This window comes from Dromaius novaehollandiae, chromosome 4 (assembly GCF_036370855.1).
Source record: "Dromaius novaehollandiae isolate bDroNov1 chromosome 4, bDroNov1.hap1, whole genome shotgun sequence".
NCBI lineage: Eukaryota > Metazoa > Chordata > Aves > Casuariiformes > Dromaiidae > Dromaius > Dromaius novaehollandiae.
Window position 1 is genome coordinate 61604423 of NC_088101.1, and position 27354 is coordinate 61631776.

General features: G+C 35.6%; 1 protein-coding gene across 5 annotated transcripts in view; it reads left to right on the top strand.

Annotated features, from left to right (window-relative positions):
• Positions 1–27354, top strand: part of ATP8A1 (ATPase phospholipid transporting 8A1) — a 116339-nt gene that overhangs the window by 45232 nt on the left and 43753 nt on the right. For all 5 annotated transcript variants that reach the window (XM_026093656.2, XM_026093657.2, XM_026093655.2 and 2 more), the window contains 11 exons: positions 363–468; positions 1932–2014; positions 2195–2244; positions 5590–5659; positions 6697–6781; positions 9473–9612; positions 11468–11606; positions 14214–14278; positions 17566–17738; positions 24151–24334; positions 24435–24545. In XM_026093656.2, coding sequence (XP_025949441.1) covers positions 363–468; positions 1932–2014; positions 2195–2244; positions 5590–5659; positions 6697–6781; positions 9473–9612; positions 11468–11606; positions 14214–14278; positions 17566–17738; positions 24151–24334; positions 24435–24545 — 1206 coding nt within the window. The remainder of the gene's footprint in view (positions 1–362; positions 469–1931; positions 2015–2194; positions 2245–5589; positions 5660–6696; positions 6782–9472; positions 9613–11467; positions 11607–14213; positions 14279–17565; positions 17739–24150; positions 24335–24434; positions 24546–27354) is intronic.

The following is a 27354-nucleotide window of genomic DNA, read 5'->3' on the forward strand; positions in this document are numbered from 1 at the left end:
CAGTTGTGAAATCATTTTAAAGTAAAATTCTTTCAATACAGGATTCAGGTTTAGCTTTCCTGTAAAATGCTTATTTGAATTATTTTACATTTGTGGTTATTCCCTTTTGATAGTTATGATAGGAAATGCCACTAAACAATATCTGTAGAGTCTATATTGAAGTAGAGCAGCAAGAAGCTACTCTGCATGCTGAAACTGGAGGATAGGTAATGTCTGTTTTATTTAGTTATTGATAGTTAAGGAGGAAAAAAATGCTTCATTAGATTTTTCTTGACCATTTATTTGTCCATATCTGTTATTACATTTCAGTTGCTTATATTGTTCAAATGATTTACCACTTTCCGACACTACTTTTTCTTTAGCCAACTGCACCTATAATATGTGAGTTTTTGACAATGATGGCAGTGTGTCATACAGCTGTTCCAGAAAGAGAAGGTGATAAGATCATATATCAAGCTGCATCTCCAGGTGAGAGTCAAATAATGGAGTGATCATATAGCCAAGTATTCTGTCTGTTCAACAAGAAAATTGTATTCAAAATGTATTGTTTATTTTGAAGTATCTGCTGAAATTAAAAGAGAAGACAGGCCCCCCCTAAAGAGAATTGGTGTCAGCCAGAAACAGATTTATCAAGAAAAATAAATTTAGACTTTTTTCTTGTTTACTTTGCTTTAGTAAGTATGTATGGATTTCCTGTGAATTACATAATGGCAAAGGGTGATTGGTAACTGTAGTATTACTAAGCTGCGATCAGATTACTATGGAACTCTGAGCGAACTACTCAAATGCAAATAGAAATCAAAATAAGCTAGAAGGCAAGCTGATGTCCTTGCTTTTGTACCTGTTCCATATTCAGTAACGGTGGTATTGAGTTACAACAAAGACTGTGTTTTAATCAAAAATGGAAAAAAAAAAAGTTTTTAGAAGGATAGAAGTTGTGATAAGCTCTACCAAATAAACAAAGTGAAAAAAGATTAGAGTACAAAAGGTCTGGTTCAGGCCTACTCTGTTGCACAGACAATTTTAAATTCAGGGCCTGATGGACCAAGGCAAAATGATTAAAATATGATCGGTTCTACTGAACTAATGTAACATGACAAACTATGATAGGAGAAGTGACATGAAGCACGGTCTCCAGCCTTCCTCTTTGTCTGTCCCAACTCCTGGGTAGCTATTTATCTGCAAATTCTGTCCTACAAGAATTAAAAGACGGGACAGAGGTAGGGTGATAATAAATAAAGTAAATAAAAATAGAGTTAATGGGACCAGAGCTGGGTTTTGTTAGGCATGGTGAGCTAATTCAGTTTTGATACCTTGAACCATCTGGGAAGAACTGATGCCTGTGGGAGACTGAGTCACAGCTTGAAATCTTTCCTGGATGTAGGCACTGATTTTATCTATTATTTACAAGAATGACTTAACACTCTTGTCTTCTAAAACAGAACTTGGACAAGGTACTTACTTTCTTGTGTAATGCCCTACTGAATAAGGCACTTGCCCAGAAGTGGGAGGTTTGTTCTCCAAGCAATATTTAGTCAGAGAGCATCCAAACATCTAACTCCTAGAAAGTAGGCTTATGTGGCGGAGGCAGGCAGGAAGCCTTCTCTCTTGGTGAAGTTGTATCATCGTGTCTACAGGAATGCAGAGTTCACTAGGCTGCAACTCAAACTTTAAAGAGGTTGTTCTCCTTACCGGACTTAGAAGCATGTTTCTTTTGTAGCATATTTCCTCTGAAACGTAAACTCATTTCAGCACAGTTTCAACAGGAGAAACAGAGAGTTCTTTCTATTCCATCGTCACCTCTAATTTTACAAATCTATCAAGAAAAGAGGGAATCAAAAGTAGAAAACCTTGAGCTGTGCCCATTGAATCATGGGGGAAAATAACAATTTTGTGGTACTTCTGTGAAAACAGTAATTGATTTGTTGCAGATGAAGGAGCATTGGTCAGAGCAGCCAGGCATCTTCGTTTTGTATTCACTGGAAGGACACCTGACTCAGTAATCATAGAGTCTGTAAGTACATTAGAATAACAGTATAATTTGCAGTATTTTCTATTGCCATATTAAATAATTTCCAAATAACTGCATCTTGGCACATATCTATTGAGATGCGGTTTGTTTCTTTGTGTGTCTTTTGCTACAGAAAATCCTTTCACATGAATTCTTATCCCTTTTTTTCTTACTATTTTTCAGTTGGGACAGGAAGAACGATATGAATTGCTAAATGTACTGGAATTTACAAGGTAAACAGCATGTTAAACACCTAACATCTTTTGTGAAAGTACTTTATGAATTTCTCTTATGGATAAAAATGTTTGCATTTATGATATTCATACAGAAAAATCTTTTTAAAGGTTTTATACTTTACAAAGAGTTTAAGTTGTGTGGCTTTTATCACTTTAGAGTATATGACCATACTCTAGACAAAGCAATGCACATGAGCAAGATCACATTCTGGTTTTATTGTAACATTATTTTCAGAGGCATGTAATTCTTCTGTCATCTCCTTTTTGGCTAATATTTTTCATTTTCACTTTTGCTCGAAGCTTCCAAAAAATTGCTCTGAAAAACGTTTTTTTAAGTGTGAATAGACAGTATAGAGAAATGAACTTTTAAATTTATTTCCGAAAGCACTAGCACCATGGAAATTAATTAGAAAATTGATATTTTTGAGGGGAAGAAGCTTCAGACAGATATTAATTTATTGTGATTTAAACGGTGATACTTTCTGGTGAAAAGAGAATTACTTGTGAATCTTAACCTTTGGAGGATTAAGGTTTTTATTGGATACCCATCACTCAATTTTACTAAGCATTCCGATTTTATAGTTGTTTTTCACTTACTCTATACATTCCATAGCTTTACTTGGAACTGAGTTGTTGGAAGCACTAGAGGTCACCCTTGTTCCACAGCAGAAGAAATTTTGTCTCCAAAACCTACCAACATCTGAATGGCCAGGAGCATGTACCTTCAGAGAAGTAATCTGTAACAATTAAGACTCCCAAGTTAAGGGTTTCCAGGTGTTGTAAGTTGTTTTTCCTGGGGGGAAAAAAAGTAAACTGAATTCTTGTACTGATTCCAGCATGAGCTGGATAAGACTATTCTGCAAGTAGAGCACAACAATGTCAACGTTTTGATAGTGGCAGGTTTTTGGAGAAGTGTATCACAGAAGTAAAACTTGTAGGAATGCTTGGTAGAGTTGTGTTTTATGGTATTATTTCTTTACAAAGATCACAAGATGTGCCTGTGAAAAGAGAAGTAGCCTACTTATATAATATGCTAGTAATATACTTTTCTTAGAGGCATGGAGGTAGCTTTCTGTCCTACCAGTGTGCGAGCAAACTGAAAGCATCTAATAAATTCTAAAGCAGTTAGTTGACCATTTTTTAGGAATCTAAAAAGTAGTGCTAATCTCTGTGGAGAAAGTGACGTCTTGATGAGTTTGCCCCCAGTAGATACTTAGCTCAGATGTCACAACTGTTGTGGTACCTTAAGCTCAAGGAGAGTAGTTGAGACCCTCTACTGTCCAGGGCTCTTCAGCTATCCCTGGGAAGCCAACGTATAACACCAAGGGTATGTACCTACAGTGGCGTAGGAAGGGAAGGCACCATGTCAGTTAAGGATCCAGAATTAGAGTGCCTTAATGCTTACTGTCATCCCTGTGCCAAATATGTGTACTGTCTTTTCACCTGGACCAGGTATAACCTGTCACAAAGATGAGCATGATTTTGAGCACGAGATTCCTTGTTTTAGTAAGCATAAGCTACGTTCATCTTGTGCCTTAAAGTTTTGATGACTTGACTTCCACAGCCTGCATCGCAGCTTGTACATCAGTGCTTGCATCAACATGTGTCATTACCAGCTACTAAGAGAGGTTTTGATTGTATCTACTTGTCCTGTTAGAGTAATGAACTGATTTTTTTGCCACCAGAGTCAATTTCACTGACAAGTATTGAGCATAGACATGGTAATAATATCTCAATATCTGGGAACATGCGCCATCTATTGACCTAATGACTGATCTTCTTCTCCCTCACTGGGAAATCACTCCACATTCTAGCAAAAGCCTTCTACAGTTTTTTTAGAGTCAAATTTCTTGTCTAAAGGCTATTTTCAGTTTAGTATGCAGATGTATTTACCTGAAATACGGCAGTAGCTTGACTAGTCCCCCATCTGATCAGTCCTACAAATAATACACATTGCGTTCGTTGTTGTACTGGGCCCACACTAGGCCTCCTTCTAGAGATCTTACCTCCTTTCTATCATTTAGTGAGGTCCAGAACTGATCGTGTTCTGTGACAAAAGACTGATACTTCTAAATGCAGATCAACTAGAAGAGCTGACAGAGGAGATACCAAAGTCCCTGTAGCAGTGTTTGTTTTCTGTGATTGTGTTGTTGCACTAATGATGAAATCGTCACCTTAAATCTGAGACAGACTTTCAAGTAACAGGGCCAATCAGGAGCTACTCCCTTTGCATTCCCAAATTCTGGAGGCAGCAGATTTTGTGAAAGAAGGAAGCATCTCTTTCCCCTTCTGTCCATCTTTAATCCAGCAACAACTCCATGGAAGTTACCAGCTATTCTGCCTCCTATGGTGAAGAAAACAAAACAAAACAAAAGGATATCACATTTGGAAGTTTTTCAGTTGTTTGTACCAGTGTTATTTTGTGGTTTCTGTATTTCACCAAGAAATAAAACTGGAACTGCAATGACACGACTCATAAAAAGTTAAAGTCCGTGACAGTAAGTCCTGCTCACTAGCTTTATTGTAGTTTTACTGCAAAAATGTATTTGTCAGTTGAGATTCAATCTCTATCTTCATAGCTCAATTTTCAGAAGGCTATAGGAAAACATTAGTTATTCTCTGATACATTCTCAGTAGACTAATAGACATGCAATTGTATGCTGAACTTTGGGATTGCAGTCTTCTGGTATTGCAAAGCTATTGAGGTTTTACCTGTTTTTATATATATGTATATATGTATAATTACAGTTTATACAAACCCTAAATAACTATTTCCTCCATCATTAAAGGGAATTTTCAGGCAAGTGTAAAGAATTTTAGTAGCTATAGACTAGATCATTTTGCCAGGAATTGAAGTGGATCTGTCTGAGGCTTGCTCTTATTTTAGGCAGTACAAATGCAGTTTAGATGATCTGAATTTCTCCATTGGTGTCACAGCAGATCCCCAACTGGGCTCTGTCTGAGGATTTTGGAATTCTGCTTATCTGAGATTTCTTGGATTAGAGACAGAATGGAGAAAGAGATGCATTAACTCTTTATGATCTCAGTCACAAATGTTTTATGCCATGAGATGCTTCTTCATGAACAGTGAGCAGTGTTTAGATGAAGGTTCTGAAAGACGCTTTTAGAGAAAAAATGCCTACAAGCAGTCACCACATTAACTCTAAATATTTGACAGTAAAACTGTTTTTCCATCCCAGTCAGCTGAAGAACATCATTCAGTATATATAGGCCTTATTTCTTTTGCTTTGACATACATATCAATATTCTAAGATAAAAATGTGGGCAAATATAAATATTTATGAACCATATACACATAAAGGGCACTTATTTCTCTTTCAGCACTAGGAAGAGAATGTCGGTGATAGTTCGCACACCAACAGGAAAATTAAGACTCTACTGCAAAGGAGCTGTGAGTTTTATTATATTTTCATTGTATCAAAGAACATGTGCTACTGACACAAACACAAAAGCAAAAGTTTATTATAACTGTAGTCATAATATTGAAAATGGAGAAAAGGAAAATGCCTTTTTGATTTACTTAATTTTATTATGTAGTTTATGCCATTTTTTACTAACTGCCTTTGCAGGTAAGTCAGACCTACTCGTCCTATTCTTTGTATTTGACTAGCACCTCTGTACTTACTACTAATTGTTTTCTTTTGTACTCCAATAAAATGGTTGAAGGTTTGGGTTAGTTGATTATTTATTTGCCCAAGCAGCTGGACATCAGTGACTAGGTGGGAATAGTAATCTAGCACCAATGACTAGGTGGGAATTGTGATCTACCATTGCTGTTACACCAGAAGTAAATTTTCCTGGAAACAAAAAGGATCTATATGAAGAAGATATTTTGATCACAGTGTATCCAGGAGTGGTAGAGTTGCTCGTTAGTTCTTGTTCCATATCTAAAGTCAAGTTTCGGGGGGGGATCCAATTCCTGGATGGTATTAAAAACTGAAGATGACTGAATATAAATGTCTGTTCTGTTATCTTCTTAAGTGGCTGCAAGAAGCCGTCATTAATATTCTGTATATGTGATCTGGCCACAAAAATCTGAGAATAGCAGTTATTAAAAACACTAATTTTAACTTGTTGCCTTACTAGTAAAGAGGAAGATGACATTTTAGGAGACAAAAAAATTCACATGGCAGGGCAAAGGAAGAAACAGTGCTCTTCAATATGACAAGAAATAACAGTAAAAACTGTTGGAGAAAAAAAAAAAAACCTGCCTGACAGCAGAAGTTGTAAATTTGTAGAATGTGAGGGCCTAGAATGTCCTTTCCTTCCCCTGAAAGAAACTCACTTCTACTCATTTTTTGATACCAAAATAAATCAATACAGTACTGCATATTTTTCTGCCATTTTCCTATGTAATTTGTATTGTCAATCCAACAAAACTCATTTATTCTATTAAATTGTTCCAAGTTCATTTTATTTGTGTTACAGGATACTGTAATTTATGACCGTCTTGCTGAGAGTTCAAAATACAAAGAAATCACCTTAAAACATCTAGAGCAGTTTGCTACAGAAGGTGAGTAATATTATTCAATATAAAACTAAATCTGAAACTCGATTTCTGTTCAACTTTTTATTTTTGTGAATTTATATTGTTGTAATGTCTCATTCACATTAAGTTTGAAAATTACAATGTTTTAGTAATGCCTTTCTAAAACTGCCTTTCTTTTCCCAAAAATTCTCAGTAATAAGTTCACATAAAAAAAAAAGAATAGAGCAGTTGGAATTAAATTGATTCCTTTAAACCTAAGGTGTTTTTTTTTTGAAAGAGCCAATACATTACACAGTTCTTTGTTTCTGCAAAGATTTTACTTTCTGTGATGGCTTTCATCTCCCTCATACAATGAATACTGTAGGGATGTTGCACAGGAAGAAGCAATCAAAGTAAAGGTGTTGGGATGATTAGCATAGTGCTTTTAGGGCAGCTTTATAATATATTATCTCTGTTACTGGTGATGATAAGTGGAACTGTCAGCACTAGTTTTTTATTATTTGCTGTATTTTGATATCTATTCTGTTTTAACAATCACTCTTAAAAAGCAATTGCTGACAGTGGGGAGCCCTCATGAGATTCATGAAGTAGAAATAATAAGTAGAATAAAAAAGACTAAAAAACTAAAGCAATTCATACATCTCTTTATCAAGCAGGCAGTTAAAGCTATTAAATAATAGTGGATTCCAAGGTACAGATACAAGCAGGTAAGCAGACTTTAGAAGGGTTTCTGCTGTCATATAAGGTCTTGCAGCACTGTTCTTAGATCTTCCTTTACCTGAGATAATAGAAAGGGGGCATGGCAAGGATTATAGAGTTGTACTATGAAGTATCATAATGTTCTAACTGATGGAGGGAGTAGTTGGGAGCAGAATTATAATAGTTACCGGAACCTAAACTACAGATTTTTACCTCTTCAATTTTTTTAACACACTGTTATTAGGATGTTACAAATATCATTGATGTGTCTTAAGAAATAAGCTTACACTTAAAATTTAACATTATTAAAATAAAACTAGATCTTCTTGCCCCAAATTGTCTTTCAAACTTTCCCTTTATGGAAAAAGATGCATTTTCCTTCTGAAATAGGCTCCTTAGCTTTTGATAACTGAGATCTGTGCTCTGGCCAAATCTTTTTGTATCAACAAAGATCTTTTTCTGTTTATTATACCATATGACTTTTTAAATTATTGTCTTCTGGTTTATCATAGAATTTATCAGTTTGGCTACTGTCATAGTCAACACATTCAGTCTCCTGATTCTGTCTGTGATAGCAGAAGCAAGCCACAGATCTTTTTCTTTTGTTTCTTTTCCATATCAAGATCTCTGCAGGAAACATTTGGTTAGCCTTAGTTAATCTTACAGAGTATCAAAGTTATAATAAATTTCTCCTAGAAGAAACTTAAAAGCAGAACTAAAACCAAACAAATTTGACTGATAGCACAACAGCATAAAACCTCAGATACATTTTTGGGATTCAGAATCTAGTTGTCTGAGCTGATTGAACAGTTCTCAGGGGAGGTTGTAAAGGCCTGACCAGGATCAGTCAAAGAAAAGATAATAAAAATTAGTTTGGGTTGCAGACTATATATGTGGTTGCAGAAAAGGCAAAAATAGTTTAATATCTGTTATCCTGTGTGAATTGTTACAAGAATTTCAATCCAATTTTTAATTACTATTCTCATTAAATCAGTGATAAAGCCGATACCATGTTTCCTAAGCAGTCAGGCTGGACTGCGTGAATCAACATAAAAAGTGAAAAATTCTGCTCTTCTTTAAAACCAGTGTATGTATATATTGGTGTTGATAAGTTTGTTCAAGTGCTTTCTGTACTTTTCTTCTCAGCAGATAAGATTTACTCTTCAAGAGAGTCACTTGCTAACCTTTCAAAAGCACTGAATTCAGTCTTAAAAAAAAATTGAAGTACATCTCTCTCTGGAATTGATTAAAGAAATTGGTATTTATTTTTGCATCAAATTTAAATTGCAGCTGATGGTGTTTCAGAGTTTCTGCTGTGTATCCTTTCATGTGGCAGTACAGTATGTCCTTGGCATTTGCTGCATGTTCTTGATGTGTTGTTCAAAAATGAAGTGGTTAGCATGGCTGGCATTTATATTTGAGCATTTATTAAGCTTGAATGTTGATGCCTACTTGGATAAATACAGAAAGTGTATTTGTTTTCTGTGTTGTTGGTTCAGTCTGTTTAAAAAGCAGACGGAATGATAATTTGTTTTCCTTTTTTCTTTTGGAAGTTTTTTTTATCAGAATGAAAAAAATTTTCTTAAAATTTTAAATCAGAGCCTAATTATTTTTCTATTTAAAAAAACAAGACAGCAAATGCCCTGAAAAACCCATCTGCTGATATTTCATACACACTGAATTCTTCACTATATCATCTGTGTAGCTGCATACTTTACAGTTTAAGATAGTTTAAATCTTGTACAAAATTCAATTTTTTCCCTGAAATGTCACCTGTATTACATTCATCTACATTGACAGAATTAGTCTGTTGCAAAAATTTATATTTTTATTGCATTTTTTACTTTATATATGTGAAACAAAGTTCTTCAGAACATGAAGCAGTAACTTGAAAATCAGGCATAAGCATACATAAAATACAGAATAAATTTAGTTTTTAGCAGTTGCTCATTGCAGGCATATTAAGAAAGGGACTAATAAATATTGAATCATATTTGCTATCTGTTTTCTCCTTAGGTTTACGAACTCTGTGTTTTGCTGTGGCTGAAATTTCAGAAAGTGAATATCGAGAGTGGTTAGATGTCTATCACCGTGCTTCAACAGCTATACAGAATAGAGCACTCAAACTTGAGGAGAGCTATGAACTAATTGAAAAAGTATGTACAGTTTTCATGGTTTGTGGGGGAGGAGGTGGGGTTTTTTTTTAAATCCATGTCCTTTTTTTGTATTCCATGAAACCTGAATCTTTATTGAAAAATAATGCTTAGACAGAAAAATTTCTGGCTTTATACTGATAGATGAGTCATGTAGTCCTAACGGTTCCGATGATCAAAAATAAAGAGAAGATTCACTTTACAAAGTTTTTGCAGTGAGTGCTTGCCAAAAAATGTTGATTTTGGGGGTTGAACTAATGTAAAAAAATTTTTAGAGTTGCTGTTTTCTAGAATAAAGTGTGAAACAGACAAAGTATTTGCTTCAGGTATAATGATCGTAGACCCATAGAATAGTTAAGGATGGAAAGGACTTCTGGAGGTCATCTACTCACAACCCCTTGCTCAAAGCAGAGCTAATTTTAAAGTTGGACCAGGCTGCCCAAGGCTTTGTCTGGTCAAGTATTGAGTGTCTGCAAGGATGCAGATTTTTCAACTGCTGTAATCATTTTTTTCAGTGCTCAACAATTCATTTTTCCCTTTTTCTGAATTAGAATTTCTGTTGCTGCAGCTTCTGACTGTTGCCTCTTGTCCTTCCACTCTGCACCTCTTAGAGGAAAAGGGCTTCTCTGTAAGCACTCTTCAGTTAGCGGAAAACGCCAATGGGATTCCTCCTTAGTCACCGTTCTTTTTGCAAGCTGGGCTCCCGCAACTGCTTGTAACACATGGTGATACATCTTTGTGGCCCTCTGCTGGAATCACTCCAGTCTGTCAGTGTCGCTTTTGAACTGAAGGCCCAGAAGGGGATGTAATACCTAGATACAGCCTCCCAAGAGCAGGGTGGTAATGGCCTCCCTTGACTTTCTGGCAACACTGTTGCAGGAATAGCCAGGGATGTGATTAGCCTTCGCTGCAGCAATTAAAAAGGCTGTTGTGACTCTGGGGTTGCAAAAGGAGTTTATGAGACCAATATTGTTTGAAGTTTGATTTGTTTTCATCTTTTTTTAATGTAAAGGCTGAGAGGGATTACATTGGTGAAACTGCTTTTAATTTGGAAGTTGAAAGAACCTGACTTGTTTAATTTGTCAAAAAAAAAAAAAAAAAAGAGTGAGAGTATATCACTGCAGTCACTTCTGGCACTTCAATTTATGTAAATGTGCAATTTATCCAGACAGAAAGAAGACAATTTTAAAACTACGTAGCTTTGTTAATGCCATGGCTACCCTGCTAGCCAAACAAATTTTTGTATTGGCAAAAATTAGTACTAGTATTAGTACTTTTTCAGACTTGTAGTATGCAGGCCACGCTACTAGAAGCATTGCACATGATTAGGTTTAAAATGTTGTCATTATAGAGAGTTAGCTAGTTTTAAAGCTATAGAAATGTGAAATATTAAAATGGCTGTATTCAGAAAAACTGTGTAGACATGATGTGTGGGGAGTTAAAATCAAACATAATCAAGTTTATAGTTTTTAAGATGAATGGCTAGATTTTACCAGGTGAAAAAAAGTTATTTCAAGTGAGAGAGGCCATAGTTAAGGCACTCCTTAACTCTTCAAATCAGAGAGTTGCCCCTCAAGAAAAGGTAGATGCCAAACAAGCTATTGAGCTTGTGAATAATTCAGTGAAGTTGTAGTGTTCATATTGTACAGTTTATCAGACCAAATAGATATTTAACTGAAAGCTCCTGAGAATAGCCTGGAAGATCGTTAGTTGATACCAAGTCTGATTCATGAATTTCCAGAGCATTAGTCTTGTGATAAATATGGAAAGCTTAAAAAGTAAAACCAACAAAGCACTAAAAGAGTAAAACTGAATTTAAACTAAAAAACTTCACGTGTTGCAAACTCTGTGTTCACAGAATCTTCAGCTGCTTGGAGCAACAGCAATCGAAGATAAACTACAAGACAAAGTGCCTGAAACTATAGAGACACTCATGAAAGCAGACATCAAAATTTGGATACTTACTGGGGACAAACAAGAGACTGCCATTAACATTGGTATTATACTTGCATTTATTTTACAGTTTTGTTGTCTGGTTTAGAAATCATAGATCTTGTTAGAGTAAAATTATTGTCAGAACACAAAGATATCTTGTAAAAATAGTACTATTATATGGCATTCTAGAATTTAAATGTTAACTTATTTTTCGGTCTCTGGTAGGGGGAGAGTGGGGAATGGTGGATTCTTCCTCCATTACAACAGTAACAGCAAGAAAAACTCATCTTATCCTAGAGAGGAGGAAAAAAATGGGCGTTTGTGCTTTTTGTAGCATCTAAAATCATGAAGAATACATTGTTTGGTTTTTGGCAGTGAAAGGGAATAATGTTAAGAAAATTCAACTATTTTTCGTTTCCTTTTTATATTTTTTCTTCCTTGGAAAGAAAGACAGATGTTATTCAGGGACCATAATTTCAACTAAAGCTAAGCAAAACATGCAGACTGTACATTAAAGTGTTATAATCTTTATCATCAATCAGAGGTTTCCTTTTATTCAAATAAAAAAAAGGAATCAGGACTTAACTAATTCAAATAGTGATAAATCTATATGTTAAATAATAATATATGAAGACTGCATTTAAGATTTAAGATCATTTGCATAAGAGGATATCAACACTTCTGCACTAATCTAAATATGTGCCCTGAGACATTGTTTTGGTAATACAGATGCTTTTTATTATTAATTTTTAATCTTAAGGAAATTTCTCTGTGCACACAACACAGGTAATCTAAGGTTATTTTTGGTGGTAACATCAGGGTTGAGGAAATGCATATAATACCAGTATTTTCAGTTTATTAGAGTAGTAGTATATATTTAGCTGTCTAGGCATGCTGCATCATTAGCGTACAGCATACTGTTTGGAGGAGGCGAATGCAGGAGCCTGACAGAGGCAAGGCTGTTGCAGCTGCGTGCCCTCAGGTCCAACCAGTAGCAAGGCTAAGAATGTATTCCCAGTAGACAAGCACACATATACCATGCATATTTACATATGTACACAGCCAGCCACAACAGATCAATGCAGACAGGCATGTTCAGCACTCACTCAAACAGCACCAATGGCCTTGTCCTGTTCCCCTTCCTGACTGATCAGGAGGAAGATCCATCAGTGGGACATACACATGCATGTGGACAATGTGGATTCCCCAGTAGCTGGGCTTAGGCGCTCAGTCTAGCCAGTACCTGGCCCCTGGATCTCCACTCTCCCCAGTTGCTGGTACCTGGACATACAAGCTCCCGAGGCCTGCAGCCCCACTCCAATTGCTGGTATAGACTCCGTCACACGCAACACACACACACGCCTGCCCACACACGCTGTGGATCCATCTTGTAGCTGTCCTTGGATGCACAGTCCATCCAGAAGCTGGTCCAGTTGGCTGGGTCTCCCCTGGTCTGTCCAGTAGCCAACTCCCTGTGGTCTCACCCTTAAGGACACACACTCACATACCTGACTCACATGGCACTTAACCTACACACCAGCTAGTGTGATGCTAGTTGTGACACCATGCTTATTCACATCCCTCGCCTGCTCCAGTTGCTGGTACCCCAGACACATGGGCCCTCTGACCTGTGGTCTGACTTCAGTTGCTCGCACTCAGACCTACACACACGCATGCACAGAACAGATTCCCTCACCCAGGAGAATACTTAGAAAAAAAAAAAAAGGAATTTAGGAAGCAGATGGGACAGACTGCACTGATCAGGTGCAGGGCATGGCCAAACAAACATACAGACCAGCCCTAACCCTTTTCAGCCCTTTATTCCTATGTTTTCCCATGCTTGTGCCTCCCCTAAATATCCCATAATAAGTCTTGTGCAATCCCAAAATGCTCTTCCCCTGCATCCCACAAGGTGTCCCATACCCCTAGGCAGTGACCCCCACTTAGTCTGAAAGGTGCCCTGGACAGCTGCTCCCATTGACTCACCTCACTGGGTTTCATACCTGGGCAATAGGGCTGATGCTTTCCTCGGAGGGCCCTGGTAGGAGCCGGACAAGGTGTAGTTTCATTTGGGTTCCCCACCTGCCATCGTGCTTCTCTTCTGTGCTTGGGGAGATGAGCCCTTGATGGGCTGACCACTCTCCTGTGATGGGCCGGGGAATAGCCAGGCAAGGTGTTATTCAGGTTCCCCCATCTGCCATTGTGCCTCTGCTCTCCTTTGCTTGTGTGGAGAAAAGCTTTTTATCACATAACCTAATACATATGTTCTGTTTAAAGCTTCAAAGGATAACAGAAATGATGGGAGTATTTTTATATGCAATTATTTGTATGAAAGTTTGCATTCCAAAAATTTGCAAGGCTAAGGGAGATCTATTTGCTGTCTTCAACTACCTGAAAGGGATTTATGGAGAAGATGTGTTTTATTCATAGGTGCTCAGCAGGATGAGAGACAACAGTTGCAAATTTCAGCAAGGAAAATTTTGACTATTCTGACTTATACCGTATATCTAACTTTTAATAGAATGATATATAATAATTTTTTTAAACATTGATTTCAGTTGGGGCAGTTTGTTTTTAATTCTGTCCATAGTTCCCTTCCATAAAAATGCTTTGTTACGTTGTAAAGGATTTTGTCGAGCAGATTTTGAATGCAAAAATATTTTTAACAGGTCACTCCTGTAAACTTTTGAGAAAGAACATGGGACTAATTGTTATAAATGAAGGCTCTCTTGATGTAAGTAAAACCTGCAAAGTTTTCGATATAAATAATGATTGTAAGTCAAAATAAAACACTGTGTTCTTTAACTACTTAAAATACCTAGATATCTAGAAGAGGGGAGGGGAAGGTAGAAAAAGAACTTTTAGCATCCATTTGTCTGGAGCATCATTTATCTGGACCAATACAGAAAATTCTGCTAAAACCACTGATTTTTCCCCTCCTTTTAATCTTAGCACTTAGTTTTAGTATTGGGCTTTTGGAAGACTATCGTCTTTGTGACAAAATTTTGCTAAATAACTAGAGACCTAGTCTGCAGCTTCCAAAACCACAGTGTAGCTACTATACAAACAAACCTCAGAATGATAATCAAACAAATTCCAAATAGCAGGAATTAGTAATGGTGCCATCTTCTATGCAGGCAAAGAGCCAGCAACTCCACATGCTTCTACTAGTACGAGCCAGTACCCAAACTAATCCTAAGTTCCTTCTAATGCTGTTTCTTAGAGAATTCTTAGTATCTGCCAAAAATTATTTGTTATTATGTGGTTAAACAACTCAAATTATAAGCAGGATACTGAACTACAAATAAAGGTTGAAACTACCAGTCTTCAGTGCTCTGTAAAGAAAAGGTTTTTTGGATAAGCAAATGCAATGAGCAAATAACCAAATGCGTAAATTTGCAATAAGCAAATGCAGAAATGAAAGATTACATGTAAAATTTCGTGAAGGGAAAAGATATAATTCCTGTTACCACCCTCTGAAGGAGCCTTAAATGAACTTAAAAATTGAAGTATTTCTCCAGCAGGAGTATTTCCTGTACAGCAGGCTTCTGCAGAAAAAACAGAAGCTAAGATTAACTTATTCTGTATTACGTTCAGGTTGCTCAAGATTGGGGTTAGGGAAAGGAAGGGGAAAAAGGTAAATAAAAAGTAAAAGAATCAGCAAGAACCATAGCAGCTGAACTGAAGGATTCAATGGCAGTATGTAAGGGTAGGAGGATGCAACATGAATTAAAAATATTTGTTTTTCTAAATAAGTACTTTATTTAAATGTTTTTTGACCCACTTAGAATGATACATTTTCAACATCAAAGTGTGAACTTAGTCGTGATTAATATATTTTAAATATAAATTATTTTAAGCAATATATTTTGTCGATAAAAATCCCAACACAGAATAAGCAGACGACATTAATCAATGTCTGGAACCAGGGTTTGCTGAAATACTAAGCCAGCTTTTGACACAAATAGCCTGTGATATTAATGGAGAGACAATTTTCTTTTCTTAGTTTAGTTCATTGGATAGCTTAAGAAAGATTAAGTGAACATTGTTTACTGAAAAAAACAGGAAAGGTTTTTTGTTTATGCCTTTCATTTTGCTTTTTCACTCAACCAGTCTCTGAGTAAAAATTAATGGATACGAGAGGAGTGAGAACTACTAGCCTGTGTTTAGGTTAGTTGCACTGACTGGATTTCAGAACTACTGCATACTTAATCAATGGATTTAAAGTGCAAAAGACTGACAACTTTGTGTGCTTCTTTATATGTAATGAAATAAACTGGAGTAGTTTTATTTAACTACTAAAAAGAGTCCAATATAAAACTGAGTAAACAGGCACTGCATATTAACCATTTTCTAATATGACAGTTTAGAAGTTGATTAAATGTGTGTTAAGCAACATATTTTAAAAAGTAACTGCTTGTAGGTACAGCTTATTTTAAACATAACAAATATAAAGTATTATATCCATACCATAGTCCATATTTCAAACTGAAGTGTTTTGATTGTATAGAGATTGAGAGCTCCTTTCCCCACATGCACAAAGTATATTTGAAGTACGTTCATGGACATGAGAAAAACTCATACTTTCTTGTATATTGCAGTATTTGTTATTCAAATAAATATATTCTGGAATAATATTCTGGAAAATAGTTATGGAGGTTACTGTAATTTTTAAGAATTTGTTTAAAATTACATGTTAAAAAAGTGGCACCTCCTTTCCATTGCAGCACCTTCAGAGAAGGAGAGAGAGGAAACCTCTGAAGTGCAGAATGCCCCAAGAGCCTAGTCTCATCTTAGATAAAGCAATCAATTTTTAGAAGACGAGTGAAAGCAAAGCAGACAAAAAACAGAGAATAGCAAATGGAGTGAGGAAGTTGAATGGAGAAGGCAGAGCATTATTATTAATTTCATTTTAGAGTGTTAAAGATTTGTACTTACATCTGCTTAGTGTTTTTTTTTTTTTTTTTAGATGGATACACGTCACTGAAGTAGCATGCCCCTGCTAAAATAATTGTTCAGTTGTTAAGACTGTAGAAAAATGTAGGAATATTATTGTCATAGGCTGTGACTGTGTCTGAAATCGAGTTTTATACAAGCAAAAGTTTGACCTTCCTTTCTTCTCCAAAACCCTTATTACTTCTGGTCTGTGAAGGAAAAAACAGCAGAAGAAAAGAATGGTTGTAACTCTATAAAGGCCATTTAGAAAAAAGAAATATAATAAGCAGTTACTTGTTTTTTCTTCTTCTTCATGACGTGGTATGGTAGAACTTTGCTGTAATTAACTAGATATTAGTGACCTCTCCAAAGGTGGTTAAGAAATCCTGCTGCATAAATACAAGTGAAGGTATTGTCCACTGAATATAATCAAAAGCTCTTAGTGCTGGATCACAGAATAGCAATTTGTGCAGGTGTGATTCAAACTTTCCATAGCAGCTGAAAAAATATGAAATACAGTTTTTTGTATAACGTGTTGTTAATGTTGGCTTATCTTAAAGTATAATTTTAATATGATGGTTAGAATTATCAGTTATAATGCATCTACTTGTATTGTGAGTTATCTTTGACTTTTTACTTTTTTCTGAATGTTTATATCTATTTTGTATAACAGTGAACAAAATATATTTCTTCAGGTATGTATATATGTCAATTTTCCTTTGGATAGGTTTGTAAAAAACATACTTTAGTAAAGTCTGTTAGCAACCATTTATGCAGCTATTGTTGCCGTTCAAACAGCATTAAAAGTTCCACCACAACTTCTGAACATTTTTTTTGGCAGGTTGTTAGAGCAATGCTGTGTGCGTTCTCCACTGTGGTTTCTAATAGCACATCTATTGCAAATACTTTTTGTTGTTGTTATTATTTGATATGATATATTTGATAGATCTGATAGCATAATCTAAAGGTAATTTCCTTAAAAGGTGAATGAAGATATTTCTAATCACACTGAAAATATTCTCGAATTTAAAAATAGGAATAGTAGGAATTAAAAATAATCAACTCTTGCAATTTTATATGCCATAGGGAACAAGAGAGACACTTAGCCATCATTGCAGTACTCTTGGTGATGCTTTAAGGAAGGAAAATGATTTTGCTCTTATCATTGATGGTAAATCCCTGAAGTATGCTTTGACATTTGGAGTGAGACAGTATTTCCTGGATTTGGCTTTGTCGTGTAAAGCTGTTATTTGTTGCAGGTAAGGTTTACATTTTTCTTTCTCTGCAATTTTCTTAATGATATCTGAAAATTAAGAAATATTTTCCATTTCAGAGTAGGCAAATACATATATGCGCACGTCTTCCAACCATGAAATATTAAAAAGTTTTAGTAATTGAAATTCTGAAATATAATCATTCAAGCAAAATATTTCTGTAGTGAAGGATGAAACAGGTTTGTACCTGTCAAAGTCATTCAGGTTGCATATACCCAGAAAAATCAGTTGTTGACTATCTAGGATAGTCTCAGACATTGATATTAACCTTAAATTGACGTTACAGTTACCTGAAGGCTTTGGCACATGTAGATTCTTTCGCAGAGCTCCCTCCGCAGGCAAGAATTTGTATCTGTGCCTTTTCTGTAAAGCATAGATTGCACTGTGTAAGTAGTGCACAAAAAATGTGGAAGATAGGACTCCGAGTGATACTTTTTTCCTGAAGTTGATGGAAACACCTTTTTTATTTATTCTTTATTGTTTTGGGATTCTTACAAAACAATCAGACCTTAAATCCCTAACTGTAAATGTTAGCTATTAGAGCTGTAGCAAGGGAACCTTTGCCAGGTCAAAGAAAATTAAATATATTCATTCTGCAAATATGCAAAATATGAAAGCAGTTTGGCTAGTCTTTTAACATTTCCAGATTTATTTTAAGGAAGGAATGCATCATTACTGTAAAAGTGATAGCTTGTGTGTTTTGGGGCCTTCTTCGCATCTTCTGTATGGCTCTAAACACAGAAACAGCAAACATCTCATGTGCAGTACATCACCTTCTACATCTGAATGATTGAAAGAAAAGGGAGTTGGACCAACTATTAGCTAAATAAACAAGAACTGTTCCTGCTGATGTTTAAACAAGTGGCTGAACCCAAGTGATTGATCTGTCAAAAAGCAAAAGCAGGAACTCTTCTTTATCAGATCATTGGCAACTCAGGTAGGACACCCATGTTAGAAAAGCAATCACAAATTCCAGAACTGTGGAAATAACTAGAGAGACTATTGCAAGGATATCCAATTAATGTTCTCAGGTTATTTTCACTATTTTGACCTTTGTGTTAGCATAGACAAAGCTGTTTTCTATATTAGACCTGAAATATAAACTATAAACTCAGAAACAAGACATTCAAACTCTCATTCTAGAGCTTGATGTTTATCACTATTAGATATTTTCACAGACTCAGGTTCTCACAGTTAATGCAGTACTGAAAGTATTAAGGGTGTTTGTCTTCTCAAGTTACATCTAATTCCACTTTTCTTTGCACAGTCTGATTACAATTGCTTTAGAAGAAGAATGCATGAAAAGAAAAGTCAGCCTGGATCTTGTACAAGAATAAAATAATTCAGGGAATTCAGCATCATTTCTCACCAAATTTAAATCTTTCTTTAAAAAGTTACGTAAGTGTCTTTTTGCCCATTACCTCAGTATCTGAAGGTAGAGGCACAGTGCATGCAAATTTGGGAACTGTTGAAAATACACTTAAATATACTTAAATGCTTCTCATTTAAAAAAAAAAAGTTCTCATGTCAGTTCAGGTATAGAGTTTAAAAATGTTTCACTAAGGTAAAAACAGATCCTTCTGAAGAAGCAGTATGTTCAAAATGGATCTGTGTGTTAAAATGGAAATTTTTCTGTCTTGCAAAAGGAGAGGAAACGGTTTGGGGTTTTGATTTTTAAGGTTTAGCTTTGTGGCCGTGCTCCAGCATTAAAGTCTCTTTTAAACTAAGATCTTACTTTAGCATTTGTGTGATGAATAAACATCTTTATAATCACTTCCATATTATGACAACAGTCCTCATGACAATCACACAGGCAAGTAGGAGCTTTGTGGGCATTCTACTAGTTCCAGTTTTGCTCAGTATAGTAAGTAACAAGCAGTAGATGTGTGGAGACCTGCTATTTCAACACTCTGCTTCTCTCCTCTGTTTTCTTGACTTAAAGCTACATTTCATGCTATATAAAGAAACAATGTTGCAGTTTCTATTAAACTAGAACCGTTTTAGGATATCCTGTACAAATAGCAGTTTTTTATTGGTAGCTTTTCTGTGATTTGAAGCTTTCACACTGTATTCACTTGTTCAGAAGCATTTATTGCCAATGAACTCCTCCTAAGAGTAGCCATAACACAGATGAAGCTGACAAACATTCAGTAGACATTTCACTTCAAAAATCTGCATATGCTATTAATTTCTAGCAGATGTTTGGCTTAAAGACTTAGACTAGCTGAATTCCAACCCTATATTGCCTTCCAAGGAATATGTGTAAAAAGTATGTTAAAATGATGATTCTGTAATAAAAATGTACAGCTTAGAGTGAACAAATTGAACAGAAGGTACATTTTACTATGAATTTGAAGATCTCCAGTACACTTTGCTCTCATGTGGCGATGAAAGTAAGTGTCATCTTCCAACTGCCCTATAACATTGTCCAAAAGGAAAATAACCCACTGTTCCTTGAAAGTTAAGTAGATTTAAAAATCAGCTTTAACTTCCACTTTTTTCATTCCCAGGTAGACACAGGAAGTGCCTCATCAGTTTAATTATAAAAATCTTACCGTGTCAGAGGAAAACAGCATTTTTGAAGGGGATAATTTACGGTAGATCTGCATATCATGATGAATTGATTTTTTTAGTATTGAAGCAAAAATAAGAAAACAATCAGTTTCTCTTGTAATGCACTTTCTAAGTAGTGTTGTAAAAGACGTAGTATCTCACACAGTTTAGATCATGAAGAAAAATAATATTTTTACATCCTATTTTTAGTAATAATAATCTCAGAATTTTATTTTTGCATTTGTAACATTTTCAAATTATTTCAGTTCTTGGGTCAGGAATCTTCTGTAGAAGCTGGCTGTAGCTAGTCTTGATATCACCAAGCAGCGTTTCAAATAAGATACATAACATATATAATCTTTTGATCATGGAAACACTTCTTGATATACTTGGACCATAGAAATTCTTTTGAACGGCTCTGCCTAGGAGCTATCATCCCAATTTCTGCAAGCAATTAGACTTTTGAAAAAGGTAATGTACAAAGATGTGTTGCACAGGCTGCTGAATAAAGTATCTAGATAGCAGCCTTCAATCCAAAGTCTGTATTTTTCACTGCTTTCTTTTTTGCTTTTGGAAGACCATGTAGTTAGACTTTATTTAACCTCTTTTTGATTGATTGCACTTCAAGTTTAAGAAGTTTTACTTCATTGGTACAGGAGGCATTGGGGGATTTTTTCAGCTGATCAGGCATCACCCTCAGGTGAATTGTGAGAAGGTGCCCTATGGCACATGGAGAGGAAGATTAGAAGACTAGATTAGAGCTACAAGGATGTTTCCCAGTGGGAATTAGAATATGCTGTATGAGGAAAGACATGTAGATGCCAGGCACCCAGTTTTGTTTAGCAACACTGTCTCACTGCTGATCACCATGGTCTAGGAAATAGAGGCAACCACCATTAGTGTACCCCCTTTTCTTTTTTCTTTTTTAAATGAACTATATGCTTCATACTGTTGCTTCCTATTTCTTCTGTGACAACCCAAATCAGATCACGTATTGTTCCTTTCCATTGTAAAATGAATATCTTGGCGTTATGGACTAACAACATAAACTGATAGGTGTGGTGTATTTCAGAGTGATCATGATTATCCTTGGATTGCTAAAAATTAAATAGCTTCTATTTTAGTGGGAGAGTATTTTCCTATCATAGAAAAGTTTTGTGGGTTTGCAGAAATTGGAATTTTCTAAAGACCATTTTCAGGAATATTTCTCAAAGACTGTTTCTCCTTTTGGCCTCCGTATTTAGCTTTTCTCAGATCTTTGTAACTTGGATTTGTTAATAAAAGAAATAGATTGATAATAACAGCAATGTGATGTCGGTGGTTTCATGAGCTTTTTCCTGAGCTTTTTCGTGACTCCCTTTTGCTTTTATTTTTTCAATAAAAACATGGAATCAGTCATCAGCCTCAGTGTCAATTCTAAGGAAAATTTTGCTTTCCTTTTTTTTCTTTTTTAAGTTTTATAGCTTGTCTGTCCTGTGAACATTGGATTTTGTTGAACTGTCTCTCAGTAAATAAAGTGTCACCCAGTTGCTTTTTCATAGAAGCAGAATGGAAGGTAGCTGGTATCGCCATTAGCTTCAGCCAGTCATGTAATTGCTTGTTGTTCTATTTACTGGTAGTTATGCTAGAGGTTACAGATAGCTAGAAAGTGAAGGTCAAGCAGTGCTTGATGAAGAAAGGTAATTGGTGCATCACTGTTCTTTAACCAATAAAACTTAGTTGTAATATGTGGGAAATTTAACTTCTTTTCATTTTTTATTTTAAAAGAGGTGTGGGTTTTGTTCTGTTTGGGGTTTTTGTAGGGGGAGGGGAAGAATTGTGATGAGAAGGTTTATACGTCAAGTTGGGAAGAAAACTTTTCCTCTAGAAAACCGAATTATAAATCAACAGTTGGGTTCCTATAAAGAGCAATGAACTTTAACTTGTCAGACTGGCCAGTGTCAAGAGAAGCAGATCCTTTAGCCTTGGCTGTAATGCCAGTGTTCACTGGGGAGACAGGAGCATCTTATTACACCAGGAGCTTGTATTGACTAATAATATGACCAATATATATAGTTGGAAATATTTTTTTCTTTTGTAGGTGGTTTCTTTTTATTATTGCTTTCATTAGCACTGGTTTCTCATCCTATAAATTAATATAAATAGGGCAGTGATTTTGCTACATCAGGTTACCAGATTTGCTAGAGTTCTTCAAACTAGAAAGAACTTGCCCTTCAGGAATCTTATTAACAATTATAATGGTATAATATTTTCAAGTATCCTGAGGCCTCTCAGTATTCACATACTCAGGAGAATAGTGCTCTTGGGACCTTGAGCTTGCAGGATCTTCTGTGAAAATTTCTATGACTGCATGGATGCTATAATAGTGCTGAATTTTTGGTATCTGATGGTAATGCTTCCTCTTATTACTGAGCACGAGTGCCATACTGCATTCTCCGTTCAGGTGAGGACTCAACCTGTGAACTACACAGGCCATATTACCTGTCAGTATCCTAATCAGTATCAATATACAGAGGATGTTCAGGAAAAAACGTTATTTAGAACTAACTTTCTTTTGTGCTTTTCTTTTGTAAGTTTGTTACCAAAACCTTGTATTTTATCTTGGAGTTCTTTTTTTAACCTGAAAGAACGAAGTCAGGGTATGAGCACCTCTTTATAACCCTAAGCACTGAGCTTTGGCATCGCAGGGAAAATCTCACACAGCCCCAGCTGCAAAGTTACAGAAATTACAGAAGCTTACGGTGCCAGAGGGGCTATTGCCATAAGTGTGCACATAGACGATTTGTAGAAAATTAGTTAGAAATGTATTTTTCCCCCAATTTTTGGTGTCACTCTGTATCCGGTGGCAAGTTCTGCATCTTTCTCACGTTTAGCTGTTGCATGAAGGCAGCTGGAACAGTTTGGCTGGAAAGCTGGAAAGATAGATGAGGAAAGGCTGACTTCATCCTTTTCTTTTTCTTTTTTTTTTTTTTATTGATACTCATACCATAACTGTTTGCTCCTGAGTGTCATAAGAGACTAAATATGAAGCTACAGATCTTTGCTTTAACCCAGCATGATCATTCTTATTGTCTTACCTAACTTTTCCCCCCATTACCCATTTTCTTCCAACTGTTTCCTTTTTTATTATTTTTTTAAACCATCAGTAAAATTTCTCTGCCTCTCGAAGCTGCAGATGAAAACAGTTCAGCCTAGGATATATGGCATTATCATTAATTGTTTGTTTCTTAGCTGTTTCTGGTTGATGCGGTAGAAGTGCTTGGAAATAGGATCTGAACTTCACCAGATGCACCTTAGCAGCTCCACAGTAAACCTAACTAGAAGCAGCAGGAGTCACACTTTGGTACCAGAATTGCTCTGTGGGAGGCAGTGAACAGTAGCAGGGGGGAGAAACAGACTCACACAGGTTTTCTGCATTTCTGCTTATTTCTACCTGTACAACTAAACAGGGCAGGGGGGAAGTTTACTCCAGTGCCAGGAACACAAGACTGGATGGTCACATTGCTTAGGATTTGCTCCGTTCCTTCCCCACCTTGTAGAACACATCAGTCCTAGCACACAATTTCTCTATAATCTTTGCAGTTAAGGTGTCTCAAATATTGCAAGAACTGAGCTGCAGCCTGCAGAGTAGAACTTGTGCAATATGAAATGGAAGGTACATGTTTGACGTATAGGATGGTAGATGGAGCCAAAATGATAATCTCATCGATACAGCTTTTGAGAGTCATTCCTAGATTAATTTCTCCTCTCAACTGTAGGGGGAAAGTACAACTGTAGGGGGAAAGTAAAAGTACATTCATTTGAAATTCCTGTATTAAACCTTTTGCTTTCTTTTACCCCTTAGGGTATCTCCACTTCAAAAATCTGAAGTTGTAGAAATGGTTAAAAAACAAGTTAAGGTAGTAACTCTAGCGATTGGTGATGGAGCAAATGATGTTAGTATGATACAAACAGCACATGTTGGTGTTGGTATTAGTGGAAATGAAGGTCTACAGGCTGCTAATTCTTCAGATTACTCAATTGCTCAGGTAAGTTACTACACTGTAAATCATTACAGTAAAGTAATTTAAAATCAGATTAATATCAATGCGTGCATGTTCTAAGTATGTGCTTTTTCATTGTTTGCAGTTCAAGTATTTGAAGAACTTGTTATTGGTTCATGGTGCCTGGAACTATAACAGAGTAGCTAAATGCATCTTATACTGTTTCTACAAGAATATAGTCCTTTATATTATTGAGGTAATTTTACTTTTTCAAAGTTTTAAGCATTATTTTGAGCTTTTGATTAATACATATGATCTTTACAAAGCATTAAACTGTCAGTGAACACTTACTGGCTTGAATCTTGCATTATAATAAACTGATTAATATTATAGTAAGATTTTGTTACTTTTGTTCTCATACAAATACCTACTGAATATTAGTATTACATTAGTACTGAATATTTGTATTGCATCATACTGCTAGCTTATTCAAAATATTTATGTGTAACTGCATTCCTTAGGTAATATGTTATAAGTAGCCTTAAATTTGCTAAGATATGTATGTGCTTAAGCTGTTTGTTGAACTGGGGTCTGCAACTGTCCAGTCTGCAAACTGAATACCCTTTTCAGATGTCTGCTGGACTGCATGTTTAGGCTGTTGCTGTTCAGAACAGTACTTAGTGTTTTTTATGTGCATGCTTAATTATGCTATTGCACTACACCTTTTATTTTTTAATGTGGAATCCATGCCCCTTCTAGGCTCTAATTTGTGAACAGGGATATTTTTCTAAAAGTAGCTGACCTAGTTTTCTCATCTAGGATTTTAATGAGACTGGTGTCTCATTAAAATTTCACTAGGGGTGAGAAATACAGTTGTACGAGGGGACTGTGCTGTAATGAATGTATGTTTACTAGCAGGTATAGTTAAGACAGTATGTATATAACTGTAATACTTATGATCTCTGTGACCACTTTGCATCCATACCATTTTTAACATGCTTTTTAATACATTTTTTAAATGTTTCTTTTTTCCCCTTCATTTACTGTTCCTCTCTTTCTTCCAACAGCCTCTTTCTTTCTTTCTTCTGTGCTTTCCTCTAACCAAATATATATCCAGTAATGATGTTTATATTTGATTTGAATTTTAAATTCACGATATAACCTGTTGTAATATTTTAAAATACTTTAAACATCTTTTAATGTAGAAATGTTGTAGCCAAAATCTATGTATTTTTCTTACCTCACTTTTACAGTTTCTAAATTTTCTGTGCTTTCTCTCTTTATTCTTATTAATGTGAATGGATTTCAATGTAAGTATCAACAAGTTTGTAGTCTATTTAGAATAACATATAAAGTAGGAAGCAATGCAAAAAGACACTCCATTAGAAATCCCTAGTTGTTTTTAAAAATGATGGCAATCTTTAGGTCCTGCATTTCCAAAGCTGAACGTCTGAATTCCAGAAGTACTGATTAGCTGTAGCTCTTTGTTAGTATTTTTTTTAAGTACTTCAACCTTTTAATAAAACAGTATTAAATACTGTTAAATAAATAGCTAAATAAATATTTAAAACAGTATTAATGTATATTTTGTATTTACAGAAAGCATATAAAATTGGGCTTTAGGACATACTACCTTATTTTTCTTCGCATTGTGTCATTGTCACCTGCGCACGCTTTGTGAATTTAAAACTTAAATCAGGCATAAGTATCTCCCCATTTGTATTCCCTTGTGCAAGAAAGTTAAACGCAAGGTACAGAGATCATAATCTAAAAAATACAAAAGACTACAGGAGGTAGAGGAGCAGATGGAAGGGCAAAGAAATTATTTTTATATGGATTATTACATTTCATATATAGTGCCTACAAGCATTTTATCATGTATACCTTCTCTGGAAGACAAGATGACTTTTACTTGAATTCCTACATACCCAACATTTGTCAGCTCAAAAATCTTTTGCAGATGTTAATAGCTCGTGTCAATACTGTGAATGAATGGGCAGATATTCATCATTGAATGTCTCTAGAAAGGACAACTGCCAGTCTTGAATCTCTCTTTTCAGTGTTTTGTACTGATGAGGCGTGGGAGCAGCGAGCTCAATGAGTATTTGTAAGCTGCTGCTTAACATGCAGAAATGCTACCTCAGGAGTAGGTCTGTGAAGCCTGTGTGGCCACACCTCCTCGGGCGTTCAGAAAATAATACTATGAAAAGCATGTCTGGAAGTTGCTTTAAAATAAGTTTGCTTTTATTTGCTGAAGACAACTAATGCTATCTACCTTTACTTAATATACGCATTTTGGTAAATGTCTGTTTAGTACTAATCAAACGTAATATGATAAATGCCATTTAATCTAAAGCACAGCTTTTTTCCTAGGCACTTGTGCATTGATATGAAATAAGTGACATTGCTTTCCTGGTGCAGAACACACTGAAGGTCTATAACAACACTTTCTATACATTTAAACTCCTATTCATAAGAAACTAGAAGTGGTCTGTAAAAACTTTTTCCACTCTGTGTCTTGATTCAATAGCTATTTAAACATGGGCCTCACTTGTTGTATGGGACTAGTCCCCTGTGGTTATATACTGAAATATCGCTCTAAACTGCAAGTTCAAACTGTGAATTTCTAGTAATCTTTTAACGTGCATTGTTAAGCCTGTACAGAGCCTCACATTCGCATGGGATAAGCTTATGCAGAGCCTCAGACCCATTTTGAGGGGAGAGTCGTCATCATTTAATAATGGTTAGGATGTTAAGTTAGACTGAGAACTCCTTTGTGGATTGGTTTGTTTTTTTTACATTGCCATCAGTGCATATACTCTTTGGTAAGCTTCTCACTTTGAAGTTATGTGAATCTCTCTTCAACATCAGAGGAACAAAATTTTCCTGCTATTTTTACTTTGTCATCTGCTAGCTAGTAATGAAAAATAACTGTTTCATGTTAAATAAAGAAGATTTACAATAAAAAAAGAATTTTTAAAGATCTACATAGGTCATTTCTGTGAGAAAGTTCAAACCAAAGAGTAGATAAAAGACCAGGACATAAACAAAAGAAACCAATACAT